At 48.9% G+C, this 26814-nt stretch overlaps 1 protein-coding gene across 1 annotated transcript in view; it reads right to left on the bottom strand.

Moving 5' to 3' along the window:
• lama5 (laminin, alpha 5) overlaps window positions 1–20540 on the bottom strand; it is a 73424-nt gene extending 52884 nt beyond the window's left edge. Inside the window, 2 exon segments of the mRNA XM_076984644.1 lie at window positions 18367–18519; window positions 20032–20540. Of these exon segments, the coding sequence (XP_076840759.1) occupies window positions 18367–18519; window positions 20032–20316 (438 nt within the window). The 5' untranslated portion in view covers window positions 20317–20540.
• Between the last annotated feature and the right edge of the window lie 6274 nt (window positions 20541–26814).

Here is a 26814-nt window from a genome sequence, read left to right as displayed (position 1 = left end):
CTCCAGAGTATGCTCTGGGTTCCAGACTCTCGGCGGGCACCGAGAGTGACCCCGACCAGACAAGCACGCAGTGACCGGCGTGTCTGCGCTGGCGTAATCACTCGCACATTCTGCAGGGTGAGCTCACGCGGTCAGAGAGGCTAACAGATGTTCTCCCAGGATGACTACATCAAAAGAAGCACAGCAAAGGGACGTGTTGGGGTGTGGGGTGTGGGGGGCTGGGTGTGGGGTGTGGGGTGCTGGGTGTGGGGGGCGGGTCTTCCTCCCATCCACTCCCATCAGCGTTAAAGCGGTGCAGGACAACCGTTCCCACGCCGGCCCAGGCCAGACATGTAACGTGTTGGCAGCAGTATGAAATATCCCTTTGGCGGAATTGATGATAATTGACACTGCTGAGATTAATTGCCATAATAGCTCATTTCCACACTGCATTCCATTTCGTCATTGTTGTTTTTTCTTCCTCTAATACCCAAGGAGACGGTCTATGTCCGCGTCTGCTGTCTGTGTCTCTGTCGTGCTGTTTGCCTTCTATATTGGATTTTGTCATGGGCAGCACAGACATCCCCTTATTCCTCAGTCCCCATATTAGCGTGGTGGGTTTCATCTCTGTATCTACAGCAGGCCTCGTGCTGGCTGCTTGTTTTTCCCATCTGATGGAGGAGTTGGGAGTCCACGCGCCTCCTAAACCGCGTCCCTGCTCCTATCTCCTTTCTGGCTCCCATAACATGGGTCTCCGTGTTCTCACGGGAACAGTCACTGCTCATGGCCATGCTGTACAACCGAGAGCAGTCACCTAAAGACCCTACCTGAGCCACACTGTGTTCTGATCAATCCACAGATTTTAGTAGGGTGTGTGATTATCAAGCATGGTGTGTGTTTCAACAGCGTACCGACAGCCCTGATCCCTGTGTGAACTTGTCTACAGGGAAAATAAAGGTGAATTCATGATCGAGGTATAAATTAATCATTGTAAGAACATCACTGTAACATCTCAGTCTATTATCTCCCTGATTTCATCTTCCTCCAGGCAGATTATGTCTTAATACAACAACATCCATCTACTTCCTCTCTGACTTCTTTAAGCAGTGGTGATGACAGCACATCACCCCCTCCCCAGCCCATTTCCGCCCCGTGCACATCTCCAAAACCTCCCCCGTCCCCCATTAAACCAACTCCCAGAGCCTCACTATCAAAGGCCACCTCCTCTATAGTCATGCGAGTTTTTTATCAAGCATGTCAATTTCATCACAGAGTCGTCTTATACCAAAAACAAGAACTAAAGATATAGAAGATTTCAGGAGCGTAGGCAGAAAGAAAGGACAGATACATGGACACTGAATGAGAGATCCGTCATCCCTTTGTCCCACGAAGGCACAGAACCCTGAACCTGAATGGGTAGCTGGAAATCCTTTGCTGACACAGGAGAGACAGGACCCAACGAGACAGTCCTATCAAGAGCGCAGTGCTATCGGACTTCTTTGTGAATCCATTCCTTAGGCAAAATTTCCAAACCTCATGTCTGGGATACAAGGATCCTGGATCATGTTCCACATTGCAGTCCAACCACCAACCCCACAGCCTTGAGCACTCAGTTAGGAATCATGGAATGACGTGGCAGGGAAGGCCTCACCTCCGGTCATCGTTAGCACCAAAGGAATTCTCACGGAATTCTGAGAATCTACGACAAAGTATGGATAATAATGCTGGGTTATAGTGAGGGGTTTCTTCTGCACTCGTTTCTCATTGCTATCCAAAATGCAGCTGGGATCAGGTGTGAGAGTTCAGGTTTAATTGCTTTTGCTCCACAGGCCAAGAGTGTAACCGTTCCTTCACTAAGCATCATGGCCAAATGAAGAAGGACTGAAGAGAAGGAATGGGAATGTGATCCATCAGTCACTCAAAGGCAGGAATACTTCAAAGCTGGGAACTCGTGAGAGGAAAACACCCCCCCTATTCATCCATTCATTCCTCCATCTCCCCCCTGACATGGCGCACACACCACAGTTCAAATCAACAGGTGCGATTTGTGTGTGTGAGAGAGAGAGAGAGAGATTGTGTGCATGTGTGTGTGTGTGTGTGTGTGTGTGTGTGTATCACTGAGAAGGTTTATGCTTATACTGTGGCTCATGGATTCTCTACAGCGTTGTCTGAAATATTAATTTCTGCATGAGCCTTTTATCAGAAGATTCAGAACATTTTCTTTCCATCAAATTCAAACATATGGGCAAACAGTGAGTTATGAATTTTCAGACGCTTTCCAGGTCAGAACATGCACCACTTGCCCAGAACCCAAACTGAGCCACACACGTCCCTTTTGCCTGGATCTCATTCCAACAGAGTTCAGCTCTGTGCAGAGCGGCCTGAGCCCACTGATCTGGAACTGCAACACATTTCCAGTCTAGTTACTCTGCTCCCAGTTTAATGATTGCACAAAGTCCTCTGTTGGCTTTGCTCATTCCTGAGGTTACCATGTAAATAAGTATGGACCAGCACGGCCCCAGTGACAGAGATCTGGTAATGTGATAAGCGGCCAACACCTACAAAACCATGACTACAAGGCAAAGGGACATGGAGCGAAAGAGACCCACACACACCCTCATCCTCACAGCTCCAGAACACGGCTCCAGCTTCAGAACACGGCTCCAGAACACGATTCCAGCTCCAGAACACGACTCCAGAACATGGCTCTGGCTCTAGAACACGGTTCCAGCTCCAGAACATGGCTCCAGAGCACGGCTCCAGAACACGACTCCAGAACATGGCTCCGGCTCCACATATGTGTTCATCCTCTGATCATCCTTTTCTCCCTTGATCACTCCTCTCTGCTTCATCCTGCTGAGCTGAGCCATGGATGTACACTAAATGGTGTGTGTGTGTGTGTGCGTGTGTGTGTTGGGGGGGGGGGGGTTCCCGTTTGTATTGAATGAAATGCTGGGAGTGGATTCTCAGCAGACGGTCTGACACTTTAGTGTTTGGACTATGCACTCTGGAATAATGGGCCACCTTGTGCGGAGGCTGAAGAGGGATTTCCTCAGTAGATGGAAGACCGTACAACAGCTGTCCAGTTCACAGGACGAAGGCCACACTACATACCATGAACCCAGCCGTGTGCATGGTGGCAGAGGCACGATAAAACGACGTAGGAGTGATGGACAAATCCAGAGATGGCAGGGCTCAAAAAGCAGCTGTTGCCCCCACCCCACAACCCAAGAAAAAGTCACAGCTGGGGTGACCAATCAGGTCTCTTCCTGAGCTCATGAGGGTGGTAGAAACTTGCAAGACCAGAGGGCCATTCCAGAAATACCACATTTACTAGGGTTTTCAACAGGACAAGGGATTATAAACGCCCAAGGCTTGTGTTATTTTTGTGGTCCCGTACCACCCTGTGTGCCAGGATCCCCAAGGTTGTGTGTTCTATTCCCTGGAAGCATATACACGCTATCATACTGTAACACATAACACATACTGTCACTCTGGATATGATATGAAGTGTTTCAGGCCCTTTTGTTCAGCAACAGGTCCACTTGTCTTGCTTCCCCTCACTCATTCTTGCTCTTTTATCTGTTCTCCGTTATCTTATCATCCTTCTCCTCTCTACGTCCTCCTGGGACTACAGGAAACAGTTCTAGAACACACAGCGGTTCTAGAATCCACAGTTTCAATCTTTTTTGTTTGTGCATGTGGAAAACGCTCATTGGCCAAGACGTCTGTGTTGTCCTGTACCATAACCCATGAGGCTCGATGGACAGGACGGTTGGACATGAAGACATTTCACTCTTATTCATCTTCCCTGGAACGGACCTGGAATGTCTGCAATACAGTTCGTTGTCTCCACCACAACATCTAATTATGGGTTCACCAAAACACACACGAAGAAACCGCAACGTATGCCAGGGTGAACGCGGTTACACACCAGCAACAGTGCGAGACCCCTAAACACGTCAGGACTTGAATGCAAAGCTCCCGAGTGCAGACGAATGCACGATGCTTTCAAAAACATATTGCGATTACCAGGAAGAGACAATGATGGCACACACAGGAGGAACTGAGGGAATAAGATGAAAGACAGTTGGGAAAAGAGATAAGGGAGACTAGACAAAGAGTGGACAAACTGGTAGACAGAAACGCAGATAAAGACAGGTGTGTTTTGGGGAGGTTTGTGTGTGGTGGGGGTTGGTGAAGGGGTGAAGGGTACATGCCTGTAGCCAGCCCTTCAGGATGCACCTGACCACCGAGACCCCTGAGAAGTGCAAAGGTTCCTGGCTGATCTTCACGCGCACGCCCAGGCCATGAAAGCACAAGAGTGTGGTCTACATATCCTCCACCATAGTGGCTGAGGATACCCTCCCTTACTCAAGCACTGCTATATCACCAAGCATTCCTTTCATCATCGCAGATGTGCACCAGGACACTGAGCCCTCGGCGGGACTTTGTTTCTACCAGGTTTCTCGCTGCGTTACAATGAGAGTATGCTGCCAGATTTGTAGAAGTACCTACAGAGACAAAGCACAGGCATTCCAGAGCAGCTGGCGCTCAGGATGCCCCAAAGTAGCACTGAGCAGTAAATGAAGATGGCCACTGCGCAAACATTTAACGGCAAACAAAAAAAATGCCTGCAAACAGGTGCGGCCCCGTTCCCCAAACCTTTGTCTCACTAGTGTTTGTGGGGGGGGGCAGCCGCAGTCCAGCTGGAGCGGACAAGAAAAGCCGTGTGTGTTTGGCGGGCGGCGTTGGGATCTGTACTCTTACAGGTTCTTACAGTGTACGAGACGGGGGGGTGTGGGGAGGGTCCGTCAGGCCTCAGGAATGGGGGCCGGGGCTGGGGACATGTATAATCACGCTCTACTTCCTGGATAGCTGCAAGCTCAGGTATGTGGGAGTGTGTGTGTGGGGAAGGTGTGGGTGTGTGGGTGTGGGTGTGTGTGTGTGTGTGGTAGCCTCAGGAGCATAAGCAGGTCATCTGTTCATACCTTCTCTGCTTGTCTGTCCCCACTTGTCCCCTCTTAAGGTCCCTGAAACTCCTACTCCCCTTTGAGGGGCTTTTGGCATACCAGGGATTGCGCAGATCCCAGATCAGCTTAAACATATGTATTTATACACATGCAAAACCCAAAACCTGCTCCCAGGTCAGCACTCCTACCTAAAAATGTTTGGTGAACAGCAGCCCAGAGTTGGTAGGCTAGTGCAGAGGGACACTGTATCTGTGAGTGTATGTGTGTGAGTGTGTGAACGTGAGTTTGTGTGTGTGGGAGGATAGGGGGAGGGGGGACTTAATTGAAGGGATTTGGGAATTCCTGAGGAATTAGCACCATGACTTTAAAAAAAATCTCAATCACCTGCACAGGAGGCCCTCTAAACCTCCAATCTGCTAGTGACATAACCCCGCCCCCTTGCCCCGCCCCCTTGCCATCTATCACTCGGAGTCAGTGAGTCAGTCGGCCCTGCATCGCTTCACCCTGCAGCCCTCACTGTCAACACCCCACAATCCATCACTGCACCCATGCACGCAGCATCTGCTACAGGGATACATTCTGGGTTAATAATGTGAGACACGGGGCTGTGTGGCTATGAAAGGTGGCCGTGTGGAGAACTGATGGGCTGGGCGCTGCTGTGTTGCCTCTCCTGTCTCTACTCCCCCTCTAATGCGCAAGTTTGGGAAGTGCTCTGCCTGAGCTCCAGATGAAGTCCAGACTCCTCTAATTAGATATATCTGACGGAGTGTCTTATCTGTCTCCCCCGTCTGCTTTCTGTGTGTGAGTGTGTACGTGTGAGTGTGTGTGCGTACGTGGTTCCCACAGCCTTGAGCTTCTGCAAACCATGTGAATTCTGGCAAAAGAAGATGCGATTAAAATATCTACAGTACCGCTGGAATCTTTATACCTCAGAGGACTACCGGGAAAGGGAGTCAGAGATGATGAGTCAGAGATGATGAGTCAGAGATGGGGAGTCAGAGATGGGGAGTCAGATGGGGAGTCAGAGATGATGAGTCAGATGAGGAGTCAGAGATGGGGAGTCAGAGATGGGGAGTCAGAGATGAGGAGTCAGAGATGGAGAGTCAGAGATGGAGAGTCAGAGATGGAGAGTCAGAGATGGGGAGTCAGAGATGAGGAGTCAGAGATGAGGAGTCAGAGATGGGGAGTCAGAGATGAGGAGTCAGAGATGGGGAGTCAGAGATGGGGAGTCAGAGATGGGGAGTCAGAGATGAGGAGTCAGAGATGGGGAGTCAGACATGGGGAGTCAGAGATGGGGAGTCAGAGATGAGGAGTCAGAGATGGGGAGTCAGAGATGGGGAGTCAGAGATGGGGAGTCAGAGATGGAGAGTCAGAGATTGGGAGTCAGACATGGGGAGTCAGAGATGGGGAGTCAGAGATAGGGAGTCAGAGATGAGGAGTCAGACATGGGGAGTCAGAGATGAGGAGTCAGATATTTAATACAGGGCTCTTTTTACAAAACAGATGCTGTGCACCAGACACAGGCCTGGTGTCACGCACCTTCTGGCAAACAGCTGGAAGATCGTCATAAAACACACTCCACAATCACTGAGGCAAACCTCCGTCCCACAAAGGCGATGGCCCCGTCTCTGAATGTGGAGTGGGCCCCGGAGCTGGAAGCCATTCTTGCTGAACGCATGTCACCTCAATCTGGATATATGAGATATTCTCAACACTTTCCCTCATGCACCTGGCTAGGAAAACCTCTCTCCAATACAAGACTAAACTTGTGCTCCTGAATGAACTGTGAGAGCGAGGAGTCCCGTCGGATGGGTTAATCTGAACAGATGAGTTAATCTAAACTGTGACTTTCCCAGGGCTGTATAGGTGTATACAGGTGTGTCTGGCGTGACAGTTTAGTCACGCTGTACTGTGAGTCCTATATCCAGTGTATGAGCAACAGTGTGTGTGTGTGTGTGTGTGTGTGTGTGTGTGTGTGTGTGTGTGTGTGTGTGTGTGTGTGTGGAATTCCTGACCTGGGGCAGTGTAATCTACTGTAATCTTGCTGTGTGATAGCAGGCACTGAGGGCACGGCGAGCCGACTCCCTCAGTCTCTGTGTAGAGGAGACGACTGCTGACCTCTGTTTTCTAAGAAACCAGTCTGCGTGGTTTTCAGTCCTTACTGACTCCACTCAGGTTCTAGTAAATATATAATCAGTCCCTGGTGAGAGTCAGTCCAGGAGTGATTTACCATGGCTAAACTGGCTAAAGTTTTTTTTTTTTTTTTCTCCTGACCTGTATATTTAACCAGCATGCAGTACAGAACACAGCATACGTTACATTTAACACAGAACAGGGCATACGTTACATTTAATCTAACCGCATTGTAGCTGTCTCTCTAAAGACCTGCTGATTAACAACCAGCAGTTCCTCATACAGGAACCCCTATAACAGACCCAGCCTCTTAACAGTGAGTGAAACACGTTTAGTCAGGGCTGAATCACCCCCTTGACACCACTCAGCTACTGCAGAACTCGAAGTATGTAGCAGTGAAAACAATTATAAAGCATGTTGGACTTAACATCGAGGCCGGTGGAACTTTAAGGTCAACTGAAACCAAACCACGTGTTACAACGTAAGCCCTCGGCTTCCTACAGAATTTGAGAGCTTTCAACTTTATTTCCTTCGCTTCTGGAGCTCAGGGCAAAGCGCTTGGGGTGTTCGGGTGGGAGTCAGTCACCTCACATCCTGCCCCAGAGCAAAGGGGGCCTGGGGGAGTGGAGGTACAGGCATGTCTGTGCAAAGGCCACCCCCTCCACAGGGGCAATTCCTCCCCCAGCTCTGCCCCCTCACGCCCTGCCCGGTGGCCTCCAGAGAAGACAAAGGGGAAGGAGAAAGAGTGGGACACCAGGTAGTGTTGACCAGGCAAAAGCAAATGTTTACTCTCTGGTGAAGGCGGCCCGGCTCTGGGCTCTCCCTGCAGCTCCCCCCACCTCTCCGACGGGGCCCACACTTTAGAAGCACGCGGCGCCATGACCTGGCGGCAACAGATACGGCGAGAGCAGAGAGAAGAGTGAGAGGTCGAAGAGCGAAGGAGAGGGATTTAGAGGAACAGCCCGTTTCAAAGGGACGGCTACGTGGTGTTGTGAATTCTTCGCAGTTACTTCCGCTGTTAATGTTGTCGAGTGCACCGAATGTCCTCATCTGCCCTCACAAACAAGTCAGAGGCTTATTCATGGCGTCATGTTTTGGGAAAGAAGGATGAGCCCTCCAGAAACTCACTGTTTCTATAGTCCATGCGAGCTTGCCCGAGAACATAAAAGAAAGCTGTTGTCTCCTCATAGACCACATTAACATCCTATTATTAGCCGGACTTTATAAATCATTTCCATTCCATTCAAAGGGCAGGATTTTTGGAAGGCTTACTGAATGTGGCTGTTAGCCACAGACTATGACAAATCACTAAATGGAGGAATCATTTGAATAAAATGTTACCAGATATATTGTGAAGAGAGTTACAGAAATGAGCTTGGGATCAGCTCATGCTGTGTCAGTGGAGGCAGTTTGAAAAGAGGCTTATCAGAATGTTTCATTCGGTCCAAACACCTCCATTTCTTCTCAGGATACAGCCATCAGCCCAGCCCACCCTCTTATCAAACGTCTAACAGACCGGTCTCCTCGTAACCTCTAAAAATCAGGGCTCTCTCTAGTGCCAGGTTACGAAAGCCCATTTGGGAGCAGACAACCTATCATATCCTAATTCAAATATATGGACGGAAGAAGCCGCTCCTGAAATAGCAGTAGATGTTAAGATAGAACAGTTTCTGAAGCAGAAGGCGGGAGGGTTTTAAACAGCAGACTCTTCCATCCCAGCCGGGGTCTGTCTAACACAACCCTTCCCTGCTTTGCTTCTGATCTGTCAGACTGATGGCCAGAGGTGTCCGACTGTAACGTGTGAGCCTGTCACCTTGGTGAGACCGCTATCTCACAAATGGAGCCAAGATAAGGCGGGGGTCAGGCTGCAGACGCTGTGTACACAGCCATTGAAAAGCAATGGGGCTGCCCTTTGATTTAGGGCCCACACACACTCAAACACACACACACACACACACACAGATAGAGACACACACACATCCAGGATGCTGAGAGAGGGGCCAGAGGGGAGATGAGTGGGTTGAGTAGCGAGTTTGTTCTTCTGTGGCATTTTATAGGTACTAAAAAGCAGGTCTCAGCAGGCACCAGGCACGTTGGAGAGAGCTCTGCATTCTGTTAAATCCCCCTCCCCAACACACACACACACATACACACACACACACACACACCTTACTCATTTTGGTCAAACTTGGTATAATGAGGTGTTCTGACTTGAGGTGAGCCAACCGCCCTGTGCCCCTTCATTCCTGTCAGAGAGTGACAGAAACAGATACACCTCGACCAAACACACCATGTTCTTGCTACATGGCTAAGTCAATGACAAGCCAAAAGGAAGCCATGTAAGAGCATATGTGGACATAATCCTTCGAGTAAGAGTAATTGGTCCAAGAATGAAAAAGTCTGACATAGTGCTAATACTGCAAAGATGGAAATACAGCATCCTGCTTGATTGCTCCATTTATGGTCCTTGTTCTCTTCCAGCAGCTGGTTCATTTGCTCATTTATTTCTCCACGGTTGTGTGTTTCCTCCACCAGATTGCTGTCTTCTGTCAACACTCCCTTAGTGTAACCTTCCCCGACGCTCCTCTTCCTGGCCTTGAACATCCAATAGTTCGCCCACTCTAGTTTGCTCCCCTGTCATTCGCCGCTCTCTGATCTCGGTGAGAGGGAGTCAAGGAAATCCTCAAGCCAGCGGCTCGAGCCACAAAGGAGATAAGGGGAGTCTGTTTAAGGCCAAGAGAAAAGAGGAGAAGAGACTACTGGTTCCTCCTTAGTGGTGTGGGGGGGAGAACCTCTCGTGATGTTCACGGGGTACAAAGTGCATGGTATCCTGTAGCTTTAATGTACCATGAACACATGATCAAGAAGGAGAAGAAGGGCAAAGGTCAAAGGGAAAACTCATGTCACTGATTTTCAGGGAATTGGGCAGCAGTTATGCAGGGCGTCCGTGTCTGGCTGAACAGTGGAACAACGAGATTAAGTTAACAGTGAGCACACACACTGAGCTTAAGTTAACAGTGAGCACACACACTGAGATTAAGTTAACAGTGAGCACACACTGAGCTTAAGTTAACAGTGAGCACACACACTCAGATTAAGTTAACAATCCACACAGTAGGTGCAGGGTGTGTCATGTGGACCACCCACCACTGTACGGCCACCACCTCTTTTTTTACTTACTTTTGATTTATGGAGCCAAAACAGGGCTGAGTTCACTTGGCGTGCAGAAACTCGAAGAATGGCTTAACAATGCCAAGGAAGGCAAGCTCCACTACTAGAAGTTCACACTTACACTAACTCGATAACCGCATGTTCTAATCTGGCCAAGGAGGCGATGTTAGGCACACACAGTAAAGAGTTGGCTGGAAGTGGTTGGAAGTGTTTCATCTAATCAGCAGGTGTGGGTCATATATCCTGAGTGTGTTTCCTGAGGAAGAAGACTAGGCCGAACCAAATTTAACTCCATATGAACCTTTTAAAAACCAGGAGAACTGCTGCTTAGTGTAGAAGAATGACTACTGATCTCAGACCAGTAACAGGCTCAAAGCTGTCAGAGGTTTCCCTCTGCTCCTCAGGGCTGATGCTGAACAGATGTCAGTGGGGGATCTGACCCTTTGACCTGTAGCCTCAAGTGTGAGGGTGAAGTCCCTACTGCAAATTTTAGCTGGCTTCTGAAAGCTGGCAGAGCAAAGTCCATAAACTGCCCAGACTAGCCAGAATGTTTTACAGATCACTGTGTGTTTAGGTTACTGATTCACTCATACTGACCTAACATTGTCTCGAAGACGTAATACTGAAATGTCACAGCACTTTTTCAGTCATCATATTTTAACCATCAGCCTCCCATAGATTAACAGGAGAAGCTCTAATGTAGAGTTTAATGAAGTTAATAAGCATAATATGTTAATAAAGGGTCACAATGTGCAGGTGCTCATGGGAAATGAGTGTGTCGGGCATTTCAAACCGGGTGGTGAGCGGGTAACAGCGGGTGTAAGAGTGAGGGTCAGTGCACCAGTAAAATAGTCAGATTACTAGAGCCAGAGCAAGGCATTGTGGGAAATGAGGTCCCAACCACAAACATTTTCTTTGAAACATGCTATTAGAACTGAAGATCCCTTCTGGTAAATGCTGTCTTCACTTCTCTCCATTAGTAAAGTTAGCATGATGGACATCACCATGTCTGTTTCACTCTCCAGGGATAAATCTATCTCCCTTTCTCTCTCCTTCTTTCTCTCAACCTTCTCTGACAAACCTCCCTCTTTCTTCAAGGAGAGATCTCTTTCTTTCCCATGACACATCCCATCTCACATATACACTCCAGACTGCTAACAGTTCCCATTTTCCTGTTCAGTAAACACCATTAAAGAGTAAAATGGGAAAAAGTTTGAAGAGAATTTTGTGTGTGTGTGTGTGTGTGTGTGTGTATCACTATGACACAATGGCAGTTTCAGTTTAAACAGAACAATGATGGGGAGTGGAAGAACTGACTTGTAGAAAATGTAAGCTAACTGAGACTGATATACAGACCTATACAGACAGTATTTAAAGTGGATGTTTTAAGAGGACAAAGTCTGACAAACATCACCATTCTCTCCCAGAAAATGTGAGTGAAAAAGAGATATGGTGTGGAAAAATGGGAATGGAACATACCCTTACATACCCACACACACAACCCCCCACCAAACACACACACCCACATGCAGCTATAGACCTACACACACAAACCCACACACACACAGCCACACACATACACCCACCCACAGACACAGTCATATACCTGAGGCAGGATGCCAACTATGGAGAACTATGTTACCCACAAACACACAGCCACACACACACACACACACACACACACACACACACAGCCACACACACACACACACACCCATGTTACCCATGCCGACTATCTACTCATCACCCAGGAACACAAACATGAACCAACACAGACAACACACGAAACTCTGTAGTGACTACAAAGATATTTTAAGTCAGACACACATAAGTTGTAGTTCAATATTTACAAATAGATTGTGATTCATAAGTACACCATGCATACATAATTAAAACAGATCAGTATACATAATGGAGGACACGAGAGGCAGGAACTGTAGACTAATGCAATAAGACTTTATTCCACACAACCAGTGATGCCCTTTGCTCACACAACCACCCTGGAGCCAAATGGGAAAAGCAGGGCGTCCCCCAGCTCCTGCCCCCCCAGCTCCTGCCCCCCCCCCCAGCTCCTGCCCCCGCGCTACAGGCAGGGCTGGCCGGGGAAGCCCAGATCCCAATCAGCTCTGGACGAGAGAACGACTGAAGAACAGAGAGAGAGAGAAAGCGAGCCATGAATGTCACTTAGGCTCATTTAATGGCAGGAAACTGTAGGCCCTGTACAGTTCTCATGGCTGGCACCATGCCTGTCTTTGCACACGGCACACAATGGTGCACTTTAGTTAGAAGAAGGGTTGTTGCGTGCACTCTTAATGCCATTAACACCATCTTTGGCTGTACACAGGAAAAACCGGACGGAAAGACTTCATTTTATAAAGAATGTGGATCTAATTTGGGCATATCTGACATTTAATGAAATTCAGCCATGTTTGTGTGGGACAAAATGTCTGTGAGGGACAAAGAGAGAACAGGAGACATTCTAGCACATACTGCCTCCTCCCTCACTCCTCTCCTCCCTCTCTCCTCTCCTCCCTCACTCCTCTCCTCCCTCACTCCTCTCCTCCCTCTCTCCTCTCCTCCCTCACTCCTCCCTCACTCCTTTCCTCCCTCACTCCTCTCCTCCCTCACTCATCACTCCTCTCCTCCCTCACTCCTCCCTCACTCCTCTCCTCTCTCACTCCTAACTGTGAACAATCATCACAGGGGCCATAAAAACGCCCAAGGCTAAGAAGGCCCAGAGCTCAGCACACACATCAGAAGTGTTTGTGTGTGTGTGTGCATGTGTATGTGCGTGTGTGTGTTTGTGAGTGTGTGTATGTGTATGTGTGTGTGTGTGTGTGTGTGTGTGTGTGTGTGTGTCCGCACACACGAGAGAGAATATTTACTTTAAGCTTTCGTTTCAGCGTTAATTAAATTGTGCCTTTGGTGTGGGATGAAAAGCCAGAGGGTATGAACACACACAAACACAGTGAAGCAGCAGCTGGTGAGATGGGCGTAGTGTTCAAAGCAGAGGGAGGAAGGAAGAGGCCATGGACGAGCACTGCACTACAAACAGCAGGTGAGCTTGTGTGTTTCCATGGCGTTTGGTGAGGCGTGGCATGGCAAGGTTATTCTACCGCACCTTTTACCGCACCGCACACAACGACAAATCAAAGGGCCTCACAAGAGACACTGAAGAATAAAAAAGCTTATTGCACACTGAGATCTACCACCTTCGGAAAGTCTACCAAAAGTGAAAATAGAAAAAGAAAATGATACAAATAAAATGTATTAAAATAAAGTTAAAAACTAAGTTCATTTAAAGAAATAAACAAAGACTAAAGAAATAAAATTTTATATATATATATATATATATATATATATATATATATATATATATATATATATATATATATATATATATATAAAATCAAATTTTATAAAACATATAAAGAATTCATTGAGAGTAAGTTAAGAATTGAAAGGAATAAAAATGCAGTTTCGAACTGTAAAGTGACGTGTACATGCTGATCTGAGGGGACAGTGTTTAACCTGAGCAGAAAACCTGCCCATATAAGGGCATTTGTAGTTTTGATATGCTCTGGGACCATGTGGAGGTGTCCATGTGGAGGTGTCCGTGTGGAGGTGTCTGTGTGGAGGTGTCCGTGTGGAGGTGTCCGTGTGGAGGTGTTCGTGTGGAGGTGACCGTATGGAGGTGTCCGTGTGGAGGTGTTCGTGTGGAGGTGACTGTATGGAGGTGTCCGTGTGGAGGTGTCCGTATGGAGGTGCCCGTGTGGAGGTGTCCGTGTGGAGGTGTCGAGGTGTCCGTGTGGAGGTGTCCGTGTGGAGGTGTCCGTGTGGAGGTGGCCGTGTGGAGGTGTTCGTGTGGAGGTGTTCGTGTAGAGGTGACCGTATGGAGGTGTCCGTGCGGAGGTGTTCGTGTGGAGGTGACCGTATGGAGGTGTCCGTGTGGAGGTGTCCGTATGGAGGTGCCCGTGTGGAGGTGTCCGTGTGGAGGTGTTCGTGTGGAGGTGTTCGTGTGGAGGTGTCCGTGTGGAGGTGACCGTGTGGAGGTGTCCGTGTGGAGGTGACCGTGTGGAGGTGTCCGTGTGGAGGTGTACGTGTGGAGGTGTCGAGGTGTTCGTGTGGAGGTGTCCGTGTGGAGGTGACCGTGTGGAGGTGTCCGTGTGGAGGTGTTCGTGTGGAGGTGTATGTGTGGAGGTGTCCGTGTGGAGGTGTTTGTGTGGAGGTGTCCGTATGGAGGTGGCCGTGTGGAGGTGTTCGTGTGGAGGTGTTCGTGTGGAGGTGGCCGTATGGAGGCGTCCGTGTGGAGGTGACCGTGTGGAGGTGTCCGTGTGGAGGTGTACATGTGGAGGTGTCGAGGTGTTCGTGTGGAGGTGTTCGTGTGGAGGTGGCCGTATGGAGGCGTCCGTGTGGAGGTGGCCGTATGGAGGCGTCCGTGTGGAGGTGCCCGTGTGGAGGTGACCGTGTGGAGGTGTCCGTGTGGAGGTGTTCCTGTGGAGGTGTCCGTGTGGAGGTGTTCGTGTGGGTTCGTGTGGAGGTGTTCGTGTGGAGGTGGCCGTATGGAGGTGTCCGTGTGGAGGTGCCCGTGTGGAGGTGACCGTGTGGAGGTGTCCGTGTGGAGGTGTCGAGGTGTTCGTGTGGAGGTGTCCGTGTGGAGGTGTTCGTGTGGAGGTGTACGTGTGGAGGTGTCCGTGTGGAGGTGACCGTGTGGAGGTGTCCGTGTGGAGGTGTCGAGGTGTTCGTGTGGAGGTGACCGTGTGGAGGTGTCCGTGTGGAGGTGTACGTGTGGAGGTGTCCGTGTGGAGGTGACCGTGTGGAGGTGTCGAGGTGTTCGTGTGGAGGTGTCCGTGTGGAGGTGTCCGTGTGGAGGTGTTCGTGTGGAGGTGTACGTGTGGAGGTGTCGAGGTGTTCGTGTGGAGGTGTCTGTGTGGAGGTGTCCGTGTGGAGGTGGCCGTATGGAGGTGTCCGTGTGGAGGTGCCCGTGTGGAGGTGACCGTGTGGAGGTGTCCGTGTGGAGGTGTCGAGGTGTTCGTGTGGAGGTGTCCGTGTGGAGGTGTTCGTGTGGAGGTGTACGTGTGGAGGTGTCCGTGTGGAGGTGACCGTGTGGAGGTGTCCGTGTGGAGGTGTCGAGGTGTTCGTGTGGAGGTGACCGTGTGGAGGTGTCCGTGTGGAGGTGTACGTGTGGAGGTGTCCGTGTGGAGGTGACCGTATGGAGGTGTTCGTGTGGAGGTGTCCGTGTGGAGGTGTTCGTGTGGAGGTGTACGTGTGGAGGTGTCCGTGTGGAGGTGACCGTGTGGAGGTGTCCGTGTGGAGGTGTCGAGGTGTTCGTGTGGAGGTGACCGTGTGGAGGTGTCCGTGTGGAGGTGTCGAGGTGTTCGTGTGGAGGTGTCCGTGTGGAGGTGTTCGTGTGGAGGTGTTCGTGTGGAGGTGTCCGTGTGGAGGTGGCCGTATGGAGGTGTTCGTGTGGAGGTGTCCGTGTGGAGGTGTTCGTGTGGAGGTGTACGTGTGGAGGTGTCCGTGTGGAGGTGACCGTGTGGAGGTGTCCGTGTGGAGGTGTCGAGGTGTTCGTGTGGAGGTGACCGTGTGGAGGTGTCCGTGTGGAGGTGTACGTGTGGAGGTGTCCGTGTGGAGGTGACCGTGTGGAGGTGTCGAGGTGTTCGTGTGGAGGTGTCCGTGTGGAGGTGTCCGTGTGGAGGTGTTCGTGTGGAGGTGTACGTGTGGAGGTGTCGAGGTGTTCGTGTGGAGGTGTCTGTGTGGAGGTGTCCGTGTGGAGGTGGCCGTATGGAGGTGTCCGTGTGGAGGTGCCCGTGTGGAGGTGACCGTGTGGAGGTGTCCGTGTGGAGGTGTCGAGGTGTTCGTGTGGAGGTGTCCGTGTGGAGGTGTTCGTGTGGAGGTGTACGTGTGGAGGTGTCCGTGTGGAGGTGACCGTGTGGAGGTGTCCGTGTGGAGGTGTCGAGGTGTTCGTGTGGAGGTGACCGTGTGGAGGTGTCCGTGTGGAGGTGTACGTGTGGAGGTGTCCGTGTGGAGGTGACCGTGTGGAGGTGTCCGTGTGGAGGTGTCGAGGTGTTCGTGTGGAGGTGTCCGTGTGGAGGTGTCCGTGTGGAGGTGTTCGTGTGGAGGTGTACGTGTGGAGGTGTCGAGGTGTTCGTGTGGAGGTGTCTGTGTGGAGGTGTCAGTGTGGAGGTGTTCGTGTGGAGGTGTCTGTGTGGAGGTGACCGTGTGGAGGTGTTCATGTGGAGGTGTTCGTGTGGAGGTGTTCGTGTGGAGGTGTCCGTGTGGAGGTGGCCGTATGGAGGTGTTCGTGTGGAGGTGTTCGTGTGGAGGTGTTTGTGTGGAGGTGGCCGTATGGAGGTGTTCGTGTGGAGGTGTCCGTATGGAGGTGTTCGTGTGGAGGTGTCCGTGTGGAGGTGTTCGTGTGGAGGTGTTCGTGTGGAGGTGTCCGTGTGGAGGTGGCCGTATGGAGGTGTTCGTGTGGAAATGTTCGTGTGGAGGTGTTCGTGTGGAGGTGGCCGTATGGAGGTGTTCGTGTGGAGGTGTTCGTGTGGAGGTGTCCGTGTGGAGGTGTTCGTGTGGAGGTGTCGAGGTGTTCGTGTGGAGGTGTCCGTGTGGAGGTGACCGTGTGGAGGTGTTCATGTGGAGGTGTTCGTGTGGAGGTGTTCGTGTGGAGGTGTCCGTGTGGAGGTGGCCGTATGGAGGTGTTCGTGTGGAGGTGTTCGTGTGGAGGTGGCCGTATGGAGGTGTTCGTGTGGAGGTGACCGTGTGGAGGTGTCCGTGTGGAAGTGAGGGGACCCTTTTAACCTGACCAACCTTCACCTTTATCAGTGATACAGTGCAAGTGCTGCCTGGGACCTGCACCCCTGACCTTGGTGTTACAGGTGTTACTTCTCTACCAGGTGAGCAAAGCACTTTGTTCAAGAGGAGCAGCTGTGTGGATGGAAGGGAACAGGAGGAAGGAACAAGGGGGCGAGAACAGGAGGCAGACAGAGGGCCTGTGGAGGTGAGGGGGTAATGCTGGCTGGCTCCCAGAGCAGGTTGAGACAGAGATCAGGTAAACTAGCATTCCAATCTCCTTCTCCTGCTCCAAGGGTCAGGAGACCCACACTGCCAGTGCTCCACGCACACACTCTCGCACACTTAACACACTCGTGCCAGTCACACAGGTATACAAATGAAACAACGCTTACTTGCTGCTTCCAGGCACCTCCTCACTTGGATTCCGACCTGACAGACCAACAAAAACTTCCTACCCTAACCCTAACCCTACCTGGAAATTACATTCTAAGGAAACACTTTTCACTTGTTTATGCATTCCTCTCTCTCTCTCTTTCTCTCTGTAATACCCCCTCTCTCCCTCTTTCCCTGTTATACCCTCTCTCCCTCTCTTCCTCTTTCTCTCTCTCTCTCTCTCTGTTGTACCCCCTCTCTCCTTCTCTCACTCTGCTCTGCCCAGACTGCCATGCATGATGTCCGTTCTATTGCTTTTTGACAAGCGGAAAATGAAAAAAAAAAAAAACAACAACAAAAGAATTCAACACCCAACTCAAGTCGCAGGTCCCTGCTCCCACTCAGAGACGGTCTCCGTCTGTCTCACTCCCTCGTCTGTCTCACTCCCTCGTCTGTCTCTTTATCTCACTCCCTCGTCTGTCTCTCTGTCTTTCTCCGTCATGCTTGCTGAGCTTGTGCAATCCTATATTCAGTGGAGTGTTTCAGGAAAGGCTACTGGGAGGCAGGCAGGCATGAAGGAAATGAATTGGTGTGGGGGAATATGGGCCAGCAACCCATGACTTTGCAGGGCTGGACAGAAGAACATATTCTCTGCTGGCCAATAGAGTCTCCGGGAAAAACATTCGTGAAACACATTTGAAACAAATCCCTGCATAAACTGCATTTATGGAAGGCACACTGGATCAGGTTTAAACTGAGATCCACCCTTATTATAAACTGGAACACAATCCAAACAAGTGTGGGGGTTTAACTGTAGTATCAGATACCACTTTCTTTATGTTTATTAAGACCTTTACACAATGATAAAGAGGCAGGCAGGCAGAGTGTGTTTGAGAGAGTGAGAGAGTGAGAGAGTGGGGGGAGGGGAGGGGTGTTAGCATACCTGTCCCAGGTCGAGGGTGACGTTAACCTGGTTGTACTCAGCACTGCGTGACAGTGGAGGGCTCTGCCACCACCTCTCGGTGCCATCGATGGCGTTTGTGATGGGGTGGGCTCTGTTGCTGTCCGCTTTGTTGCACGTGTCACAGTACTGACCCTAAGGAAGCAAAGCCACGCCCACAGAGACAGGCCAATCAGGTCAGTGTTCAATGGCCTACCCCTTGCCTCCTTGGTCACATGCTTCACTATTCAGAGGCCGCGAAAACATTACGAACACCACAACCCCAAACAGCACCCAACTCTGGCCTCCAATATCACCTTCAAAAGCAATTCTGGCTACATTTGAAATCATTTGAATGTTAAATACTCTGCACCTTATCCCTTTGATAGGGCAAAAAGGAATAATCAAATCAATAAGTCCATGGTGGGATGAAAACACCCGTTTGGGTTAAACCTTGGCCTATTTTTAATTCATAAACAAGACACTTTCAAAGTGGGAAGTATGGCCTAAGCCCAGTGAAAAGGATCAGGTCTCCGAGTTCAAAGTAGACCCAGCTACTAATGCGGCCCCTACTCCCGCTCAACGCTCTCGATATAGAACACACGGCCCTCCGGTAGCTGGCTGTGCACCAACCGCTAGTTGTTGACATTTAGGCAGGAAAAAGGCACAGGCCTGGGAGAATGAGGGAAATAATTGTGAATTTCAGAATGATTCTTTCGTTTTTTGCAGTTACTTTACAGAGTCAGCAGGGCCTTGTGCTGTGCTAGCATGCAGCTCTGAGGAGAATCTAGCGTGTAGGGATTTCAGTGAAAACTCCCTAAGAGTACCACAGTCCCTCCCACACTGAAGTTACCCTCACTGCTCTTAATTAATAACACACCTACACAAAATAAACAATTTAAATAATGTAAATAATGAAGAAGGGGGTGAGGGGTATTTATTAAATTCATTTATCACCCACATACACTGACGTGATTAAAGACCTGAGTGAAAACTGACAAGTTCTCAAGCAAAACGGTGAACTAGTGCTGATAATTCACAGGAATGTGCAGTTTCAACAAGGAGCCCAACACTGATTACAAGACGTCTTCATTAAGAGGTGGTTAAACGCGTGTGAGTGCTCCGATGAAGCGACTGCTCCGTGGTCAATGTAGCCACGGGGGTTCATCATTCAGCAGCAGCTCGCCGTATATTTGCATATTCTTTGATCTTAACAATCTTAAAATCGCAGCGTCGTCGAGACACTCCCGGTTCCTCAAGGCATGAGGGGATGCCAGACATTCCTCGCAAGGAAAAATCCCAAGACTTGCTACAGGGGAACCGCATTCTGCATTTTATAACGTTTGAACTTCTCGCCGACCCGTCAACAACCGCCACGGTCGTCGCACTGAGAGATCCTTCCCCACCAGGGAAGCGTTATAACGTCCCCGACGCCGGTTAAGACGTTAAGACGTTAAGACGCTTGGTCGCAGCACCTGCCCAACTGAACACATCACACCCCTTCCTCCACCTAACGCATTCATTAGTAAATACTTTATAAAAAGGCATTCAGAAGCGAAGCATCATTTCTGATGAAAATCATATAACTAACATTGTTCCCGTTACTTTAACTACACGAAACAGCAGCAGTAATAACATTAATAACAGTAATAACAGTAATAATCTCACCTGAATGGTCTGACTGGGGTCCCCCAACACGGGCCCCCCGACCAGCTTACAGTACAGGTCCCGTATCGGCCGCCCGTCGTCCTCCTCCCCACAGGTGGCTGTCGCCGCAACTTTTGTCCCTTCCGCCAAATTGAAATAAGGTGGGTGCAGGCTGTATCCATTCACGCCGTTGGTCGGAAACTCTTGCGCGGTTACGACGCAAACTCGGAGAAGTAAGAGTAAAAGTGTCCGCGCAGCCTCGCCACCGGGCGGGAACGACGCTCTCCCCGTCGCTCCTCTCGCCATCTTCACCTGCGTCAACTTCTTCAACGAACTCAAAGCCAAAGACAGGGGGGGAACTACAACGTATAGCGGAGTATATATTATCGAAATATTGAAGTATTATCAACGGACATTTGTGAGGGAACGGGCTGAGCAGACGTCTTCTTTCTCCGTCCCTTGAGGCGCAGGCTGAAGACAGAAACTGCACTCGGCGCCTGTCGCTCCGGCGGCCAACGCTCGCTCACGCGCTCACTCTGAAGAGGGCAGTGCCGCGCGAACCTGCCTCGCGCAAACGAAGGCCAATGAGAAGATGATGCGTCCGTCTCGTTTCTTCCTCGCCTCCAAATTACTACGTAGCTTGTAAGGCGATGCTTCCATGCCGGTATGACATTAGCTTTTAATTAAACTGTCTTAATGTCTTAGTGTTCAAAAGCCACCATATAGGCCCATCACATTTAATCTAATTAAAAAACTTCAAACATTACGTTGATATGGAAAACAATGCATTGATATAATAAACTCAAAATGAATTATCCAAATGGTGTTTTTTCCTGTACCCCATGTACTCCATAACCAAAAATAATAATAAAATGACTTGGAGATTTTTATAGCTGTAAGGTATCATAAACTCTTTTTTTAACATAACAATTGGTCACAAATGAAGCTTAGAATGTCATCTACACCACCAATCCTTAGTCTAAAAAATACCATAAACCCTTTGTATTTGGTATTATTAAACAAGCATATTTTTTATGACAAAGGTACACTGTTCTGTTGTGTTCATTTTTAAACGCTTCCTAACCACAAATTTCATTCAGACATTAAACAAACAACAGTTGTCTGTCCAATTTGTCTGTCCCACAGTTCTTCTACAGAGCCTAAGAGACCAGTCACACATTCTTCTGCAACATTACACACAGGGTTTTATCTTCTAGTTTACAGCACCTGAAGCTTAATTAAATGGCAGTGCTCCAGAGAACAAAGCGAAGGGCAGACAGAGAGACAGAGAGAGAGAGAGAGAGAGAGAGAGAGAGAGCAGGTGTTTACACCACCTGTCAGTGAGAAAATTGGTGTCATTCTAGCTAGTTCAGCTGTAAAATTCACATTCACACACACACCAATGCACATATACAGAAGAAAACACCTTAAAACATACAACAAACTTGTGATTCTATAATCTTTTGTGTTCACTGCTTCACTAAGAACAATACCTAACACTAACATTATATTTCACTAAAACACTGTCATACCTGTCAAACTCTGCCCAACAACAATTGTATATAAATATAGTTATGAGTAAACCCAAACTCGGCAAATTGATGAGTTTAGAGATGAGATATTTTTGCCCATTTAAGTTTATTGCCATTGTGAAGTTGACTTAAATAATTTACAATTGTGAATTTGCATCATTTTGCAGGAGGAACAAGGCTGTGGACAGACCAGCAGACCAGCAGACATCAGCGCACCGCAACACTCTACAGACTCTCACTCATGCATCCACCGTGTTAATGTTCTCTACACATCCGTCTGTCCGACACGTGTTGACCTCCGAACTCCGTTCTCAGAGTGGGAGTAAGCGGGAGCGGTCAGGGGTCAGGGGTCAGGGGTCAGCTCACCGTTTGACCCAGGAAGTCAGTCGGCGAGTTAACGCAGCTGAGTTTTCATTTGCCGATAAACGCTAAAACATTCCACAGGGCAGATGAAGAGGAAGAGGAGAAAGGAAGATGCGACGTGTAGACTTGACATATTTGGTTTAAAAAAGACAAGGCCTCAAAGGACAGAGAGAGAGGTCAAGAGAGAGAGGGGAAGGGAGAGAGAGAGAAAGAGACAGAGGGGGATGAGAGAGAGAGGGAGAGAGAGACTCTTTATTCTCAGGAGTGGTTGTGTCAGTTCATTAGTTTACTTCACTGAGCTTTGGGGCCAAAGTAACTTCCTGGTCACCATGGAGTTCTTTTAGGGACTAAGAATGGGGCACCGGTCGTCGTGGAAACACTCAGCCAATTACAATTGGCTCAGCGTCTTCTAGTAAGTCTCATTGTTGGGCATTGAGTGGGCAGTGGGCGTCCAAAGATGTTGTAACAGGCACTCATAAATACACACATGCACATGCACACACACATAAACACACACTGACACAGACAAAAACTTTGGGATCTTCATGATTTAATTGTGGACATACCAAAAATGTCTGATGTTCATCTATATATGTCTGTTTTTGGAATTTATGTTCGGGTCAACGCAGTTTTTTCTTTAAGGTGCAATTGAAATGGTCTTTAGGGAACTGTCCTGAGACCTGGATACAGAACCCAGAAAAACAAGTTGAGACCAGCAGTGGTCAAGTGGTCAAAGGAGAGAGGAGAAGAAGAGATACCTTAAGAGCCGTCGACATTGGAGTCCCGTCTCCTCTTAAATGACAGGTGTCTCCGCGAATCAGCCCAGTCCCAATGTCCTAGATCCAGTGAGTTCTATTGGAGTATCTATGTGTGAGGGAGGCGGCCAGACGTGTGTGAACGGATGGTTAGACAGTGTTATGTCTATTCCGCAGCTCTGTTGATTACTGTGGCGATAGCCAAAGCCAGCCAATGGGGGACGTGAGCAGACAGGCACAAGCCTTAGATCTGTGAGACAATGCAGAGATGAAATGATGCCAGAGCCACGGAAACACCGCCAGGGTGTGTGTGTGTGTGTGTGTGTGTGCACATTTTATAAACTGTTTAAGAAAGAAATTAGAGATATGTATAAGAGATATATAGAGACTGTATAAACACTGTACGGTCAGAGTAGGTGAAAAAAGACACTCAGTGGGAAAGATAAATAAGTAGGAAAATTTAAAAAATAAAAAGGTACCATGTTGAGAGGTGGAGAGGCAGAGAGGCGGAGAGGCGGAGTGACGAACTAAGATGGAGAACTGAAGCAGCTGTGAGAAACTAAAAGGTGAGAGAGGTGACAGATGACAACACAGCAGACACAGAAACATCTGCCATGTTTGTCAGAGGCCTCACTCCACACATCATCTCTGGCATGAGGTCACGTCTCCCTCGTCGGCACTGACATGGACGTAAGCAAAAGGCCCGCGCCCCCTCCCACCTAATCATAAATCACGCAGAAGGAACCGTGAAAACCCGATACACGTTTGTCTTCATCCAAGGCGTGGAGAACGATGCACGGAGGATTCGGTAACAAACTCTGCTCAAGCTGAACTCTGACCCCTGGCTTTAGGTCCAGTCATCATGACATATGGGGTTGTTGGGGGAGGGATTTAAGGGGGAAATGCGGCCTCTATCTAACAGTCTCTCCCTTTGTCGGTGTGAGTCGGTGTGCTCCAACAATCACTCATCTTTTGCAACCACGGCACCAGACCAGATTGCATACTGTAATGAATAAATCCACAAATTCCGTCATGGCCGCGGGAGAGGAACAGGAGTCCACCGTTCCCTTCTTCCAAGCTTTATTTGCTGTGGAACATAAACTGTTGTCTTTGCAAACAAGCCCTCGCAGTGGCAGTGGACATAGAGACACACACTCTCTCTTTGTGTCCTGAGGTCAGCATTCCCTCTGTGGGGTGTGTATGGTCCCCTAGTGAGAGCCCACCAGCAGGGTGAGCGGTGCTTTGCAAAGAGTAAAAAAGGCGGGAAAACGACCCCTTCCAAGATCCCCCTCCTCTCACCTTCTCCCAGTGTTACAAGGTCCACGAACACCACAGCCTTCCCCTCTACTTCCACACTATACTAAAACAGTGACGCTTTTCGTTAAAACTAATAATTAACATACCTAGCTGCGTCGCACACCTTACTTAACGCACCTAGCTGCGCTGTGTTCTGCAGATGAAACTTGTTAATCATCAACTCCCTCCCTCTCTCTCTCTCTCTCTCTCTTTCTCTCTCTCGTCTTTTAAAGAGAGAAGATATGAGGAAGATCTGCTCCACCGCACACTCGCCGAATCCCTTTGTTTACATTCAACTCTGCTTCGTTCTCTTTTCAGACTCACTGATCTTCAAAGACAGACTGAGGAGAGAGAGAGAGAGAGAAAGAGAGAGAGGAGAGAGAAAGAGGAGAGAGAGAGAGAGGAGAGAAAGAGGAGAGAGAGAGAGAGAGAGGAGAGAGAGCGAGAGAGAGAGAGGAGAGAGAGAGAGAGAGACAGAGAGAGAGAGAGAGAGAGAGAGGAGGGCGGGTGTGTGTGTAAGGTGGTGGAGGGTGGGGGAAAGCACCCCACCACATGCAGGTACCATTACAGCCAGACATCAAAGAGTCTGCATCAATTTCATTATATATATGTACACACACACACACACACACACACAAAACATTATCTTAAATAGACTGATAAGGCACGTGAGATATCTTGGCGTATTATGCTAGCATGCATTACCTTGATTAGCATTTGTCCTGGTAAAGAACATATTTATATCTTCAGTGTGATGGTTTTGACTACTGCTGTAAGAGATGAGTGTTATCTAGAGAGAGGAGGTTTTACCCAACATCCCACTCAGCTGTCCCACACTCGGCCCAACACAGTGGGTTACAGGACTAATTATTTAATAATAAAAAAATTTTGGAATTTGTTTGTAGGTCTATCTACAGGTCCTGTTCTTAAATAGCATATGGTGCAGTAGGTCTTTCACAGGACGGGTTCCTCTACAACAGGCACATCAAAACACTGAGATGCATCCACAGCAGGGAGTCTTGCCTTTGGATAGGTCGAGGACTTATCGGCTGAACCGTGAAAGCCTCCATCCTAACCGAGCAGGAGAAGCAGCTCTCTGATTCAGAGTTCAAAGGTGCAGTGTGTGGGGTCCAGAGATGGTACGTCAGGCCAGATTGTGAGAGTGAAGCAGTCCTCTCTAAGGTCAACCTGCGCGGTGGGTGCCTGGAGGACAGAGGCGAGAGGGACAGGTGAACGCACGGAGGAGCGTCCATCAACCTCATCCACAGGTTTAGCACGCCAGGCGTCTGCTGATTTATTTGTCAAGCCATTTTGGCATTCGATCGTATAAGCTTTGAGCTATGGCTGTTTGCCATGCCGGGTGATACTGCTGGGTGATCTGTCTTGTGGCATTTGTGCACTGTTGTTAAAGATCAATTCTCTGCCTGGTAGGGGGCTGAGCTGGTTTGGCAGATCACTCTCTGCACGATATGGAGTGTTCCAGCAACACAACGCTGGACTGAGTCCAGACGGCCTGGTCTTTCTACAGACACATCTGCTCTCGGAGGTGTGTGTGCGTGTGAACTTTTCAAGACAGAGCTTCACACAAGGAGAAGCTGCCCTGTAATCTCAGTCTATTTAAACACCAGAGGGAGAGAGAGAGAGAGAGAGAGAGAAACATGTCAAAGAGAAAGCAAAGAAAGGGAAGAGAGAGACAGGAAGAGAGAAATAATAAAGGTGAAGAGATCCAACAAATTCTTTAGGTAAGGGAACTTATTCACATTTATCCTCTAATATTAAACATGTGAGGAATATACAGGCGGCTGTATAAAATTAACTTCTTTAGAATCAAATTCCAGAAATCCAGCAACAGAAGACCCCAAGCGTAAGATTTCTGTGTGTTTAATCTTGGCAATGTGCTACCAGCCCATAATAACCCACACACACCCAAGTGAGGATGCTCTTCAAATGCTTGCACAGAGGAAGCCCAGGTAAGCCGTCCTGTGATCCACGAAGTGCCTCTTCCTCACTGATGACTATCTCCACTCCGGTGAGCTCCAGCGCCAGCCTGTCGTCGGCCACGCCCTGCTATTAGTCCCACGCCTGCGTCTGCCTCTGGGTATTACTCCTTGGAGCAGACATCCATGTTTTCCCCGACTGGTCCTCCCCGTTCCTCGTGTGGGCATTCCTTTGGCTTTGTGTTGCAGATAAAAGCGCTTTAATATGTAAAATCCAGACTTTTACTGCCCTCATCTGGAGGAATGAGGGAAATACACTAAGAGGAAATAAGTAAATGAATAGGTTGAAAAGTTCAGTCAAAATGATCAATGTAAGGCATGAGAACAAGTAATGGCATAATGCCACTCCCTAGTTCTGAATTGTTGCCATGTTTGCTTAGGGGAGCAATTTCATGCACATGTATTTCAACATTGAACATTGGTATGACATTTAAGATAGACAGGAGCTAGATATGGCATGTCAAAAAATATGGTAATGTATTAAAATCACATTTTTCTGCTGCGTTCACTCAGGTCAAAAACAGATACTGCAGCAGATCTATGAAGTCGGCAAAGGTTTAGCTAATGCTGTGCATTGAGTGAATTCATCTCTTTAGGGCAGCTGGCAGGTCCCACTAGAGCAGTGGTTCCCAAACTTTTTCTGCCGTGCCCCCCTTTAGTAGATGAGAATATTTTTGCGCCCCCCCTACACCCCCCCCCCCCCCATATTGACTAGGGATGTGTTGAAAACTTACAAAAACAATAGGTTCACAACTTTGGTCAAACATGAAAAAAATTAACTGCAAGAAACATTTTAAATGGTTCAAGAATTCTAAATGTAATTTAAAATAAATAAGGAGATGAAATAAGAGAAACAGCAAT

This window comes from Brachyhypopomus gauderio, chromosome 21 (assembly GCF_052324685.1).
Source record: "Brachyhypopomus gauderio isolate BG-103 chromosome 21, BGAUD_0.2, whole genome shotgun sequence".
NCBI classification, from domain to species: domain Eukaryota; kingdom Metazoa; phylum Chordata; class Actinopteri; order Gymnotiformes; family Hypopomidae; genus Brachyhypopomus; species Brachyhypopomus gauderio.
Note: the sequence above shows the minus strand (reverse complement) of the source record. Positions and strands in the feature narration are given on the sequence as shown.